The 15,059-nt window shown below is 35.8% G+C and overlaps 1 protein-coding gene across 5 annotated transcripts in view; it reads right to left on the bottom strand.

The window, feature by feature from the left end:
• Positions 1-15,059, bottom strand: part of TFDP2 (transcription factor Dp-2) — a 172,858-nt gene that overhangs the window by 54,716 nt on the left and 103,083 nt on the right. Inside the window, exon 1 of one of the 5 annotated variants that reach the window (XM_028099127.2) lies at positions 12,465-12,653. The exons of 3 other annotated variants lie outside the window; for them this stretch is intronic. In XM_028099127.2, coding sequence (XP_027954928.1) covers positions 12,465-12,495 — 31 coding nt within the window. In that variant the 5' untranslated portion in view covers positions 12,496-12,653. Of the gene's footprint in view, positions 1-12,049; positions 12,111-12,464; positions 12,654-15,059 lie in introns of those variants that run through there. One more of the 5 variants, XM_028099128.2, reaches the window with a different exon arrangement.

Here is a 15,059-nt window from a genome sequence, read left to right as displayed (position 1 = left end):
TGACCTTAGCACTGCTGAATGTTTAAGATGAGATCATTTCTGATACACTGTTAGAAGCAAAAGTAAAAAACTTGCAAAAAGCAGTGGAACAAGAAATACCAAAAAAAAAAAAGACAATTAAGGTTAGGGAGGAGATTGACTCCGATTTTAAACCTAACACTAAAGGAAAATTAAGAATATAAAACTTAGGTTAAAACAAAATGAAAAACATCATTAAAGCCAGATCTGTCATGCCAGTTAATACCATAAGAATTTAGAGGGAACTTAATAAATTTGACAAATTGATTCTAAAGTGCATCTGGAAGAATGAAGGCAGAGAAGAGCCAAGAAAATTAAAAAAAAAAAAAAAAGAATAACAGGAAAGAGGGGAACTTTAGCCTACCAGATTTCAAAATTATTACACAGATGAAGTGACTGAAATAATGTGATATTGCTAAGAAGCAGATAAAAAATATGACAAAACAGAAATTAAAGTCCAGAAATTACTTCATGTATATATGAAAATGTTATATATGGTAAAGGCAGCATTCAAATCAATGTGGGAAAGGGCGGATTACTTAAAAAATGTTTTTTTTTTTTTAAACATCTTATTTATTTATTTGACAGAGACAGAGATAGTGAGAGCAGGAACACAAGCAAGGGGAGTGGGAGAGGGAGAAGCAGGCTTCCCGATGTGGGGCTCATCCCAGGACCCTGATGACCTGAGCCCAAGGCAGACGCTTAACAACTGAGCCACCCAGGTGCCCTTAAAAAATGTTCTTGATTGTACATCTGAAAACTAATACAATACTACATCAGCACTTCAATAAAAAAAAAAAAGAGAGACACATACGAAAGAAATGTTTCTGAGATAAGAAATTGTCCACTTGGGTAAAAGAAACCTTGGATTTCAATTTCTCATCTTGTACAAAAATCAATTCCCAAAAGATCAAATATTTAAACATAAAAATTAAAGCCATAATGCCTGGATGGTTCAGTTGGTTTTTTATAATCTGGGGATGAAGAAGGCCCTTCCAAGCATGTTACAGAATTTAGAAATCTTAAGTGAAAACAGACTGATAGATGGGACTAAGTAAAAATAAATGTTTCCTAAATAGCAAAAGACCTAATACACTTAAGAGACAAATCTCAGACTTGGTAAACAAATTTGCAACATATAGGTCATTAGATTACTATCCTTAAAAACTTGTATTTACTTAACTTCCCACTTTTAAGTCAATAACAGTAAAACAATACCTCAATACAAAAATAAGCTGAGGGCATGAAGAAACCTAAATGTCAATGATCATATGAAAAGATGCTTGATTTTAATAAAAAAATTTACACTTTTTAAAAAAGAAACCATTTTATGTACCAGATTGACAAAGATTAATAAATTTGATAATGCTGAGTTGGTAAAAATGTGGCGTAATGGGTGCATTTACAAAATATTTACTCGGCAGCTACTATATGTCAAGTACTAATGTTAAGCACTTATGCATATTCAGTGCAAGGGACACTGTCCCCTGCACTCAGCGGCTAACACATTGTTGGTGGGAGGGATATTGGACAGTCTTTCTGGAGGGCAGTCTGACAATGTAACTACCGAGGAGGTAATGGGTCTGTCTGTTAGAGGACATCATTTTAAATAAGTGCTTTAAAAACAATTATACACATTTTAAAGGCTCTTTCCACTTCAACAAATGTCCTTTCAGCTGCTCTCCATTGCCTAAGTGGCAAGCTGATCCCTGGCCTCTGCATCAACATCACAATTAATTCCCAATAATGGGAATACCCTCTGAGCAGCAATTCCTCTGCTGGATATATATCCTAATAAACCAAGCAGGTAAGAACAGTTACACATGTCCTAGAATAGCAACATTATGGATAAAGGCAAAAACCTAGAAACAATTTAAATGCATAAACATCTTTTGGTACATGTACATGATGGAATATTATACAGTCCCTGAAGCAGAATTACAAGTATGTATCTGCCATGGAAAAATGTTCCCACTATAAGAGGTTATGATTAGTATGACTCCATTTACCTAAAAACTACATAGTCATAAATTATATAAGCATAAAAAGTATGGCAAGATAAACAACAAATGTTATGAGAGGTTAGCTCTAGTGAGTAGTATGGTGAAATGTTTTACTTGTTTTATACTTTTTCATTACTTGAAAAAACATCTTACGAACATGCAAGTGCTTGTTTTATAATTTAGAAAGCTACTGCCATTCTGGAGGGAAAGGAGAGAGAGGGAGGAAGGAAGGGAAAGAATCAGTCACAGCTGTTGAAACAAGATAAAAATCTATAAATGACACTACATCAAAAACTAATGATGTAATGTATGGTGATTAACATAACATAATAAACTTTTTAAAAAAATCTACAAATTAGGTATCTGTGTTTTATAATTAGTAAAAATGAAATCTGCTTTGAAAGTAGTTAAAGGGGCTCCACTGGGATTTCAATAATTATAACATCCAGAAATAAAAGCCATGCATTTTAGACATTATTTACTTTCATCAAATCAACTAGGTTCAACAGCAGAAACAGAACTTTTTTGACTCAAAAGGACATATTTAAATCGGTTATAAACATCCAGTATCCCAACATTTCAGCCAGGTTAAGAGAAGTAAACCAACCCTCAAAAACTAATGATGTAATGTATGGTGATTAACATAACAATAAAAATTTAAAGAGAAAAGTAAACCAACCCAAGTCCAAAGACATTTTCCTAAGTACCTGGCCTTAATTCATAGCTCCTTGGTAACAGGGGCTTGACACTGTCCAGAAGCCAATTCCTGGCAGTTGGTGTATTTATTAAAAACAAAAATTTAAAGACCTGCCTGGATTTGGGTTTTGGCAATTCCCCGCATTAACTAAATGAGATCAATCACCTAGGGAAGTGGCTCGGAAAAAGAGCTAAAAACTTAGCCAAATTTTGGCAAAGGCACACAATTTTGGCTCAAAATTTTATTTCAATTTTCTGAGTAATTAGAATCTTTCTGTTTTCCATTAGAATTGTCTAGACACCAAAGATTTCTCTCACTCATAATTCTTATAAGGGGTTCCAGTTCCAGTTAGTCACCTTCAATATGTCCAATTAAAATGAAAAATTCAGTGAAATAACTGTGGTTTGTCTACATGATGCCAGTGTAAGTTATTTTTTCACAGTACTGACTTTCTGGGAAAAAAAAACTTTTTTTGGCCTGATTTAGTTTCTGGAAAAACCTTCACCCAAGCCTGTATCACATCCTCCTAGAAGAACCAAATTAATAACTTACTCTAAGAAAGAGTATGCCTATTTTACGGGTTTATAAATACCTCAAATCAGAAATAGTGGTATATCCCATATACAACAGGGTCCAACTTCAAAGGAAAAGCTAACCTTCAGCCCTAGTTAGAAAATGACCTAGTTTGTGGTGGTGGAGGTGTTTGTCAAAGTCATACAACTCTAGCCTAACGGGATTAAGCTTTATTACATGCAAATTATACCTTAATAAAAAAAATGGGAAAAAGTGACCTAGGCAATTTCATACTTACAAGAGACTAATTATAGATTATATAATCATTTTGCTTTCTTCCCTCAGATATTTACTTGCCTTATTCTCCAGCTTCCTTCTAGTCTCTGGCTTGGTCATCACATCAGAGATGACTGATCACTCTACATAAAAAGCACTCCCTAATTTACTATGATTTTTCACCAGAATACTTATCTCTATGTGATATATTGCCTATTAATATTTATCTGCTTAGGTGATTATTATTTGTCCATAGCCCACCCACTGCCAGAATTTAAGTTCCATCAGGACAGGGGTTTCATTATCTCATCCATTGCTGTATCTCCAGCACCTAGCACACCCTGCCTGAGACATAGCAAAGTTCAACAAATACTGTTGCATGAAAATGAATACATGAATGAATACATGAATGTCTGGATGGAAGCATACGATACAAATTTGTGAGACACATGAGACCATTCCCTTCCCTAGTGATGGCTACTAGTGCCAGGTTGTCTATAACCTTCTGGAAAGATTCTAACATATATAAACATATATGCATAAACGTTCCTTTTTCCTTCACATATAGTTGAATACTGTATCAGTTTCCATGTTGCTTTTTTCCCATTTAATAGTACTGTATCTATCTTAGATGTCTTTCCATACTTGTATATGTAGTTTTCCCTCAATATTTACTTTGTAAACCACATAGTATAACTTTTTACGGATCTACATGTTTATCAATCCCTTAGTAACGGAAAAGCTTTTAATATTACAAACATTATTACAGCTTTTAATATTACAAGCATTATTAATAACAAAATCTTCTATTACTACAAATAATACTGCAATGATTATTCATGTCTTTACACATACTGGTTGTACCAAATAACTGCACCAATTCACCCTCCATTTTCACATATCCTTACCATCTCAGTGTGTTAATTGAACTTTGTCAACTTTTAGGTTAAAAACAGTTTCTCATTTTATTTTGGTTTTAATTTATTATAATGAATAAGGCTGACAGGTTTTGTTTAAAAGTCATCTAAATTTTCCTTCCTGAAAATTATGCCCACCTTTCATTTGCTGTTGATTTTTTTATTGGTAGACCGTCTTTTAAATATTGAAAAAATAAGTATATTCTTTGTTATGCCTGATGCAAATATTTTTCCCAATTTGACATTAGCCTTTTGCTTTTATATATGATTTTCTTTGCACATTTTTAAAGAATGTAGTTTCTTGGGTTTTTTTTTAGGGGGGGCGGAGAGGGGCAGGTGGAGAGAGAAAATCCTAAGCAGGCTCCAACACCCAGCACAGAGCCTAACTTGGGGCTCAATCCCACAACCCTGAGATCCTAACTGGAACTGAAATGAAGAGTTAGATGCTTAACCAACTTAGCCACTCAGGCACTCCAAGAATGTAGTCAATTTTATAGTGATTCTTTTCCTTTGTGACTTTTGTGTCATACACAAGGTCTGTAAGTATGTTTAAAAATAAAAATAAAGGTCATCAAAAATAAAAGTAACTGCTAAGTTTATTTATCCCCCTCCTTGGAGGTGCACAGTATATAGAGACATGCTACATTTAACTTATCTTACAGGTTTGGTATTTCCACTTGGCTATGATGTTCTTCAAAATTAGCTATCATTAGTTATATACTAAGATTGTATTAAACATCCCCCGTGTTTTCTCATAATACCTTAATGCCTTCATTTTAAATTTTACATCCTTGACTCATATGGAATTTATCTGATGTGAGAAATAAAAGATCCATTTTTTCCCCTCAGATGTCTACTTAAAAAAAAATATTTTATTTATTTATTTGAAAAAGAGAGAGCACATGGGGGCGGGGCAGAGGGAAGAGGGACAAGCAGACTCCTGACGTGGGGCTCCATCCCAGGACCCTGAGATCATGACGTGAGCTGAAGGCAGACGCTTAGCTGACTGAGCCACCCAGGCAACCCTGCCTCAGATGGCTATTTTTAATGAATAATCTATTTCCCCTCCCCCATGCTGCTATGAAATGCTGCCTTGATCGTTTACTTTTTTGGGTCAATTTACTAACTTTCTATTCTGCTCCACAGATCCTATTTATGTGACAGTATCACATGCTTTTATTTCATTGGTGATTAACGTTTCCACCGGAGAATAAGCAGAGTCAGAACAGGAGTGTCAAGCATTTCTTTCCTTTTAACTATTAAAAGGATTATTGCCCTTTTAACTATTTGTTAATAAGTGTTGTAAAGGATGATCAATTGGTTTCAAATAAAGTACTAATGAGGTCAAGTTGCGGGTCAATTCTAGACAAGGCCAATTCATTTTGCAAAGAAAAAAGATTCCACACCTTAAGACTGTATTTCTAATTTCAGCCAGCCATCTAGAAAGCAATGAATGTATGTCACTGAAGAGTGGACTAGAGAGAAACAATATGGATGGCTTAGAGGATTATTTATCACCTTTATTTGACAAATAATTCAGGCCCAATAGTTCAATGCACTATTTTCATAAGTAAAACACATTAATAACGCACAATTAATTTGAAAAGGCAGCATATCCAACTGGAAATGCCAAACCTGAAAGATAAAGAAAATAGAACATATCTACATAACCATAACTACAACATCGCTACAAATGGGAGGTGTGAGAAACAGAAGATAAAAGTTCCTACTATCGGGCACCCGCATGGCTCAGTTAAGGGTCTGCCTTCGGCTCAGGTCATGACCCCAGGGTCGTGGGATTGAGCCCTGAATCTGGCTCCTGCTCAGAGGGGAGTCTGCTTCTCCCTCTCCCACTGTCCCTCTGCACCCACCCACCATGTGTGCTCTCTGTCTCGTTCTATCTCTCAAATAAATAAAATCTTAAAAAAAAAAGTTCCTAATATCTCCAAAGTTTAATGGTTAAAGTGGCCTCTAGAACCCCCCCCTCCATATTTGGTTCTGCGATGGAATTCAAGCAGTCTATAGTACACAGATAAGGACAGAAGATCTGAAATGCACGTACCCACATATCATAGGCATGGAAGAAAAGCCTAGCTGTTTTTTGCAGCTGTCAGAACACAGGACTTCTAGGATTCCCCCAAATGGACCACCTAACCAGGATCTTTCCATGAACCAAAGAAAGGCTTTCCATGAAACAAACCAAGAATCTTGAAATGGCCATAACAAGAAACAGGCTCTTAGCCCTAAGGGCATACTCTTTTTTTTTTCCTAAGGGCATACTTTTAAATGGGTCAATAAATCTTTCTGTCAGTCTTTCCTACATACTTTCCCTAGAGGATTAAATCTGTTCTCTTGGCTTTGATAAGCATTTTTACATGGAGGACACCTTTTAAAACAATTAGCTAGCTCCCTGTTTCCCTGGTATTTAAAACCATAAATGCCCTGGATTCTTCACTTTGAAAGGAGGAAAAAAAACTTCTTTCTTCATCTTCCTGTAAGCCAGAATTTAAAGAGTGCCTCTTCATTTTTTAAATGAACTCCTTAATTCAAGCTCTGGGATCTGGAATATTATAGTTGTTTTCACTTAGTTCATCAAACCTCAAAACTAAAAGATCTTAGAAATCATTTAATCCATTCTCAATAGGTTTTCTTTATAGGATCTTTTCCTTTCAATATTTTTAAAACAACTGTCCAAAAATATGTCTCACCTACAGGTTTGATTCTATTGCTCTTTCACTGGCTTCTTTATCTTTAGTTAAAACATGTCATTTTGTCCTCTTTCTATTATCTTGCTTAGTAAAGGAAACCTTTAAATCTTGACTTTCTCATTTCTCTTCTACCTGCTTAATTAGAATTTCCCATTTTTTGGACAATGTATCTTCTGATTAATACTTGAATTATTTTACCATATGGCCTCAGACAACGTGGCTCTTCCAATCCTTCATAGCAATTCTTCCCAAATGTGCCTGGTCCTAAGATGTAAAGGGGGTGGGGGGTGGGGTGGGGAAGTAGTGTCCCTCTTATTCAAAATGCACATTCCTAGGCTCCACTCAACATCCACAGCCTCAAAAACTAGGTGGGAATGCCTATTTTTAACAAGTGCCTCAGATGATTCTTATGATCAGTCAAGATTGGGAAAGACTGCTTCAAGGTCCCTTTTTCTCTTTGTTCAAGTTAAGGAAGTAATGGAGTGTAAGTAGACGCCATTACACTTATCTCTTTCCAAATTTTTAAAAAAGAATAATGGGCTGAGTGACCTTTATTTCTTCAGTCTCTTGTTTTTACATGCTATTATCTTTTCAGTGTTGAGCCTACATTCAGCCCCTTCTTTCAGCACCATCACCACAGCCAATACACCCACCAGATGGCACACAGACACCATGTTCATTCCTAGTAAGAGAGCGAGCGGAAGGGAGCACATTTTATCTCGTGCCAACAGCCGCTGAATGGCTAGAGTAGATCAAGGCAGCTGGGCGCAACCACAAGGATCAGAATTTATGAGTATCAGAATACCCAAGTGCACTTAATTGGAAATCATCCTCATGAAGAAGCCCACAACCCCGCTAAGATGGTAACCTGCCCCAGAATGTGTTAACAAATAAATCATTTAAAATTTATAGTGAAGGGGCACCTGGGTGGCTCAGTTGGTTAAGTGTCTGTCTTCGGTTCAGGTCATGATCCCAGGGTCCTGGGATCAAGCCCTGCATCGGACTCTCTGCTCAGCCAGGAGCCTGCTTCTCCCTCTCCCTTTGCTGCTCCCCCTGCCTGTGCTCGCTCATGTGTGCACGCTCTCTCTCTCTCAAATAAATAAATAAAATCTTTAAAAAAAATTTACAGTCAGGAGAGATATTTTTCTAATATTTATAAAAGATGGCAATGACTGCAGACAGACCTACAATTTAATAATTGCATTCTTAAAATAAATTTAAAACTTTAGGACACTTAAACTCAGAAAGACCAAAGACCACCCATGAATTATAGTTTCAAAGCAGTTCTTTTCCCTAGCAAATTAGAAAACGGGATCATTGAATTCCATAATACCATACTCAAAACTGCAATGATGAATATTCTTTTTCAACAATATGTTCCATTTGAGAGCTATTATTGAAGCTACATCTAAATCATATTTTAAAGAGCAAGAAATCTTAGATATCAATATCAACAAAAATCTTTTAATTAAAATCTTACCCATTAAAAGATTTTTCAAAAAAAAAAAGATTCTGCAAACTCTTACACTTAAGTTCCCTGGGTCTACTTGACACACCATAAGTGGTCAGTTAGCAGTCTCTTCATTTTTCTGTCAGAGAAATTGCTAAGACAGTGACAAACTTTGTACCATAAATGAGCAAAGTGCCAAAAACCAAGCCCCCTACTGATGGTCTCCAGCTTTAGAGTCAAGATCAAAAGTTCATTTACAAATTGGTTGCTTCAAACTTGGTAGAAAGTAATGCTGTTATTACACAATAGGTTCCTGGATCCTTTCGCAAGAGTTAACTCATACTACAGTTAAAGCACAATATTCATACTATTTTATCTGCTCCTAAACAACAATGTTAAAGGCTTTCTTTTCAGAAAAATAAAGGCATCAGGCAAATCTTCCCTCTGACCTCCACCTCCGAAATGAAGAGATTTTTAGGTTGCTGTTGTTTCTAGTCACACACATATATGAGGCAGAGAGAATGTCTACATTAGTCACTCTCTGGGTATTCTAACTTGGAAAACAATGAATAGGTAAGGCTCAGATTCCCAAAGACCTCAGTTTTGTTCTAAAGAGTTCATATATACAAGGCGAGAACTCTAGGTACCCCACTCCGAACGTCTTTCAGTATATTACTCTTAATCTGAAGGGTTAACAGTCTCAAAGATTTCTGTATTGTTGTTGCTGATGCTATTAAATAACCCTGTCATGTCTACATTTATATTCGTGACACACATTTTTGATAACTACAATCTAGGATTTTGTCATAGTTATATGTCACATGTGGGGCCATCAACTTTTTTTAGGGCTATTTCTATATATACTTTGATCAAAATCGTAAAAAATTTTACTTTAGTCAGACCTATAGTTTGTAAATCCATTTTCTTTGAAGGGAGTAGGGGAGAAGGAGACAGAGAATCTTAAGCAAGCTCTATGCCCAATGCAGGGCTCCATCTCACAACCCTGAGATCATGACCTGAGCCAAAAGCAAGAGTCAGATGCTTAACTGACTGAGCCACACAGGCGCCCCTATAAATCCATTTTAAACTCCATGTGAGTTATTTTACTTATCTTAGAAAGAAAAAAACCCTAAACTGCTATCTATTGCTATTCCTTAAAAAAGCAAAATGTATGAAGATCAATTTTAGAATCTTACTGTAATCTTAATTAAAACAATGATCTGAAAAGCTTCAAAATCTCTAAATTCTGTCATTATGTGAAGCAAAGAGAATTTTCAGGGTAGCCCACAGATCCCAGTTAAGAGCAAGAGAAATTTTTAATAATCTCCTTGAATGTTGGTATCTTTTCCTGTCTTCTCTTTAGACCAATTAAACATTTAGAAAACCATTTAATATTTGCTCCTTACACAAATTTTGCACTATGGTTTACGGAATTTTTTTGGCTGTTATCTATTCTTACAAATTTTACAGTGCAGGGTATGGCGAATTTTTACTATGTGCCTTATATGTGAAAGATCTGGTGCTCAGCACTGGTTTTTCAAGAGCGAACTTTAAAGAAATGTATAAAGTTGTAATGTGTATAAATGCACACTATACAACAGCATAGAACTTCTTTGTTACTTGTAAAATGAAAGGTTCTTACTCGTTATGAATTCCACAAATTCAAAAACTATTTTTTTTAAAATTTTGACTGCTTTCATTACATGTGTATTGTTTCCAAGCTCTTCCTTTGCTACTTTTTCCAGCAAATAAACATTCTTCTCTGTCCATTAGCAGCCAATCCAAGCTTACGATCTTTCTTTTTAGAGGTTCATTTCAATTAAACTCAAAATATTTCTCTCACATTTCTTATTCAAAGATCTTTTTGGAATAAGTCTTATGCTTCCCACTGAAGATAAAAGGATCTCTCACACTATATGCAAATAATGTTTCATAATGAAATTTCATTTTGAGGCTTAGTACCTATTGTGCAATTACAAACTTTTGCAACCTAAGTATTCCTTATATATTTTATAATGGCTAGGCTTTTTTCCAAATATTCTGTAGGATTTAATGATCATTTTTTCCATTACTTACATGCACTAAAATTTAACTTTCTCACATTTCCATTAATTACACATTAATTTTTTAAGATTAAAAAAAGCCTCTCCAAAAGGTATGTTACTCTGATTCTCAAAATCTAAGTATAAAGGAAAAAATTTTAAATGACTAAGTTTTATTTATTCCCTGATTAAGTCAGATTTATGACCTCCCCTCCCCATTCCAGCTACTGTGAATTTTGAATAAAACAACCTCAATTGTAACAGAAGAAACATCTGTTGCTTTTTTCTTCATCAGGGCTTTCCTAACTGAAAGAAAGGCTCTCTGCCTGACCTCCTCTCTCACTCCCCCTCCCCACCCACACTAAGTTCCGTAAAACTCTTTTTTTAAGTAAATGTATTATTTAAAAGGTTACTGTACCTACTTAAAATGTCATAATTTATTTAGAAACATTCACTTCCTTATTAAGATTCAAATAATGAGTAAATGTTATATACATCAAAAAACAAGAGATAGGTACTCTTGTAGAATATTAATTGTAACTGAAAGACAGACTTTCTAGAGTATACTTGAAGTGATCAACTCAATCAAGTTGTCACACATTCCGGGCTCACTTAGTATTATTTAGGGTTAAGATTTTCTTCATAGGTTCCAGATTCATATAGGATCTTGCATGCTATATTTTCTTTGCCAATCCAACACTAACATAATGGCAGTCACTACCCCAAGAGGCAGACACCAAATGGTGCCACCCACACTCTCACACTGTGCCTCATAATAAACCATAAAGCAGTGGAATGCACCGGCCCCTTTATGAGCAAACAATGCCTGAGCTTCATTAGAATACAGCTGACATTTTCAAAGCACAAATACTTTTAAGAAAAATGTACTAAGAAAAAAAGGAATGAAACAGCTATAAAAGCTAAAATATTTTTTTAACTGTCAGGTTTATTTCAAAGATCCTGAGGAAGCATATTTTGCTGTTGACAATTTAAAAGTTTTCATAAATAAAAAAATGAACAGTTAAGGGCAAACCTTATTTTATTAACTACTGGAAAGAAATGAAAGTAAAAACTATCATTTGAATTGCATTCACAAGTAGTAACTATGAAGTACCTTCAAAATTATTCATTTCCTCAACTGCTTTCCTAGTTCTTGAATGAGGAAAACTGAGCTCTAGAATTATTTTCATATTTTAATTGATTTATATAAGTAACTGAGTGATAAACTAAGCTTACTCTACCCCTCCCCCCCTGCCCAACCCAACCCCCATACCCTGTAGTTTTCCTGTCTGCAACAAGCAAGGACGTCTTGAATTCAGCGTGCTCTTGGCTATTTATCAACTTAATATTGCTGCTGCTGGAAGAATATAAAATAAACCTGGTAAAAACTCACCCAGCAGTAAGAAACAAAATGATCTCTCTTACCTGGTCTAAAGAAGCATGCCTCTCCCTGCAGTACCAACAACACTCTACAGTCTTTGTTACCATTCAGTGGAAACTTGAGACTGTGTCAGACATAAGCAATCGAGCTCAGAAAAGCTCAATTTAAAATACTTCTCAATAAAACTAAAAAGATGCTCAAGAAAACCGTTTAGGTAACTGGCTTTCAAAAGACATATGAACACTGTCTAATGCAACAAAGATCATTCAAAAGATACTGGAAGTGTAAGTCTTAAGAGAGGGGCTTTTTAATGTGTAGAATCTTACTTTCTTATTAAAGGTTGTTTTAAAAATATGCTTAAAATAAAAGCAGTAAAATGATAAAATGGCTAACTCCAAGCTAACACTTTTCTAAATATCACTTGAATTTTAACTAGCTAAAAAGTAAGATTAAACTTACTCATGAAATCTGCATAATTCGAATTGTACATGTCAGGGTATTTGCTGGCTCCAAAGCAGTCACAAAGCAGGAGACCTTAATGCATCTTGAAAGCAGAGCAAAAGCACCATAAGTTACAGGGGGAAAAAGAAAAAAAGGAAAAGAAAAACAAAAAGAAAAAAATGAAATAAAAAGGAGGAGAAACTCTTGAAAAACTGGCCGGGGTTTTTCAACCTGTAATAACTGTCTAGCTCCTCTGGGAGGAAAAAAAAAAAAGTCCTGGTCCTGCCCACTGAGATAGGAGGCTATGTTTCAATGCCAAAATGAATGACAGGCCTATTTCTGATATCAACAAAGAACAGCTTAGTTGGGCTCGATTTTTTTTCACTTTCCCACACGGTTAGAAGTTCTAAATTTTTCAGGTTAGTATCTTTTTATCTAGGGTTAAGCACCTTTCTCCATTTTCTCAAGAGAACCTCATTATGTTGTCCTAGTTTTTTAAATGATTAATTAAAAATACATACCTAATCATCTTAGTTTTTCCTAGGCAGGAAGCTAAACAAAAGATGACCTCTGAAGTTCCTTTCCAAATCTACCTTTTGTAATATCAGATCACCATATGACTAATTATTAATATTGATAAGCTTTTCCTGCATCCTGGTATGTGGGTACAAGGAGAAACTAAAAGTAGGTAACAAACATAAAAATAAGGTAACTGAGATAAAATTTTCAACTAGCTAGATGTAAAGATAATTTACTAAAGTACATGTGTATGATTATACAAATTCAAAACAATAAACACTTCGATCAATGACATATATTTACTGAATGCCTATTATGAGCCAAGCACTATTTGGGGCTCTGAGGATATAGCAGTAAACACAACAGACAAAAGCCAAACAAAAATCCTTGTCTTCAGTGAGCTTATTTGTTTATATTTCAGTTCCCTGAACGTAAAACTCTCCTAGATAGACTAAGATCTCTCTTTCCTTTTTTGATTAGTTACCACCTAATCTGAAATAGTTCCCTCTGAAAGTATATCTTGACAACAGCTTCAGGAGGGAAAAGATTTTGTACTTTCTTCAGTGTTGTATCCTCAGTGCCTATTAGACATTCAGATAGGTATATGTGAGTGAAACAGATCAAAGAGAGCTTTTTCTTAGTCAAACTTTTCTTTGCAAACAGACTATGTATCACCTATTACTTACATGCCTAAAGGTGTTAACTTGGGTTACAATTATATAATAGCTTAAAATTGAAAAAACAACCTATATGGCCCCATATCTTTTCAGATTCTAAAATCTGTTTTCACTATCAGATGTGAGGTCACTATATTTGGTTAAAATTCCATACACTGGGGTGCCTGGGTGGCTCAGTTGTTAAGCGTCTGCCTTCAGCTCAGGTCATGATCCCAGGGTCCTGGGATCGAGCCCCGCTTCGGACTCCCTGCTCGGCTTCTCCCTCCCACTCTCTCTGCTTGTGTTCCCTCTCTCGCTGTCTGTCAAATAAATAAATAAAATCTTTAAAAAAAAATAAAATAAAATTCCATACACTAAGTTTTTGTGGACTCTCAGATTTCAGAGGAGTTTGAATAAAAAAAGAATTTTGGAAATTACATGGCATCCCATCAGTTTTGTATATGTGGAAATAACTTTAAACTTCCCTGCTTCTCATCATTCTTGGTCGCCCTACCATAAATCACACACAGAAAATAAGTGCACACCTCTAACTGTCAAATCAGCCGGAAGTGCTTGCACATGTCACCCAAGGCCAGAATATTCAGGGGCTAGATAGATATGGTCACACCTATTCCAGTATAGTCTTTTTTTTTTTTTGACAGAGAGAGAGAGAGAGCACAGGAACACAAGCAGGGGGAGTGGCAGAGAGAGAAGCAGGCTCCCCGCTGAGTCAGGAGCCTGACATGGGGCTTGATCCCAGCATCCTGGGATCATGACCTGAGCTAAAGGCAGACGCTTAACCGATTGAGCCACCCAGGTGCCTCTCTAGTACAGTCTTAAAACAAAAGAAAATTAAACTTCTCAGTACTCAGATACACTCATAATACTTATAAATAGCAGAGTATCACTCCCTCCCCCTGTCCCACCACCAGAGCTGGACAATGATTAAAAGTTCAAATATACACTATCTGGAAAATTCACACATTCAAAATGTGTTCTAACAAAAAATCTAACAGCAACCCAAGGTCAGGAAGACATGTGATGGCTGAGGTCAAGAAATGGGTTCAAGATAAGGTGGGGCCAAAGCAAGATTTCATCAGGAATGGTTCCTACAGGAGCGATTTTTCTTCTCCCTAACCATCATTCATTCTTTCTTCAACAAATACTTATGGAGCACTTCTAATGTATCAGGCACTGAGCTAGGGAGCAAACTGACCTGCTCCCTACTGTCTACCCCATAGATCTGACCTTAAGCCTACCCCTATTCTTCCATGTTTCCTTCTCCATGTTTGCCTTCCTTGCCAGTGCTCCTTCTCCATTTCCAAATTCTTCACTCACTAGTTTCTGTGTTCCTTTACAACTGTATTACGCAGTTTGGGGGATTTATGAGACTTCTTACTAGCGTAACAAAATATACCTTGTGTATGTCCTCTCAAAC

The sequence above is a fragment of the Eumetopias jubatus genome, unplaced genomic scaffold (assembly GCF_037043125.1).
Source record: "Eumetopias jubatus isolate StellerSeaLion01/CBP00866 unplaced genomic scaffold, mEumJub1_p1.0 scaffold_1, whole genome shotgun sequence".
NCBI lineage: Eukaryota > Metazoa > Chordata > Mammalia > Carnivora > Otariidae > Eumetopias > Eumetopias jubatus.
The sequence above is the reverse complement of the archived record's forward strand: the minus strand, read 5'-3'. Positions and strand labels throughout refer to the sequence as shown.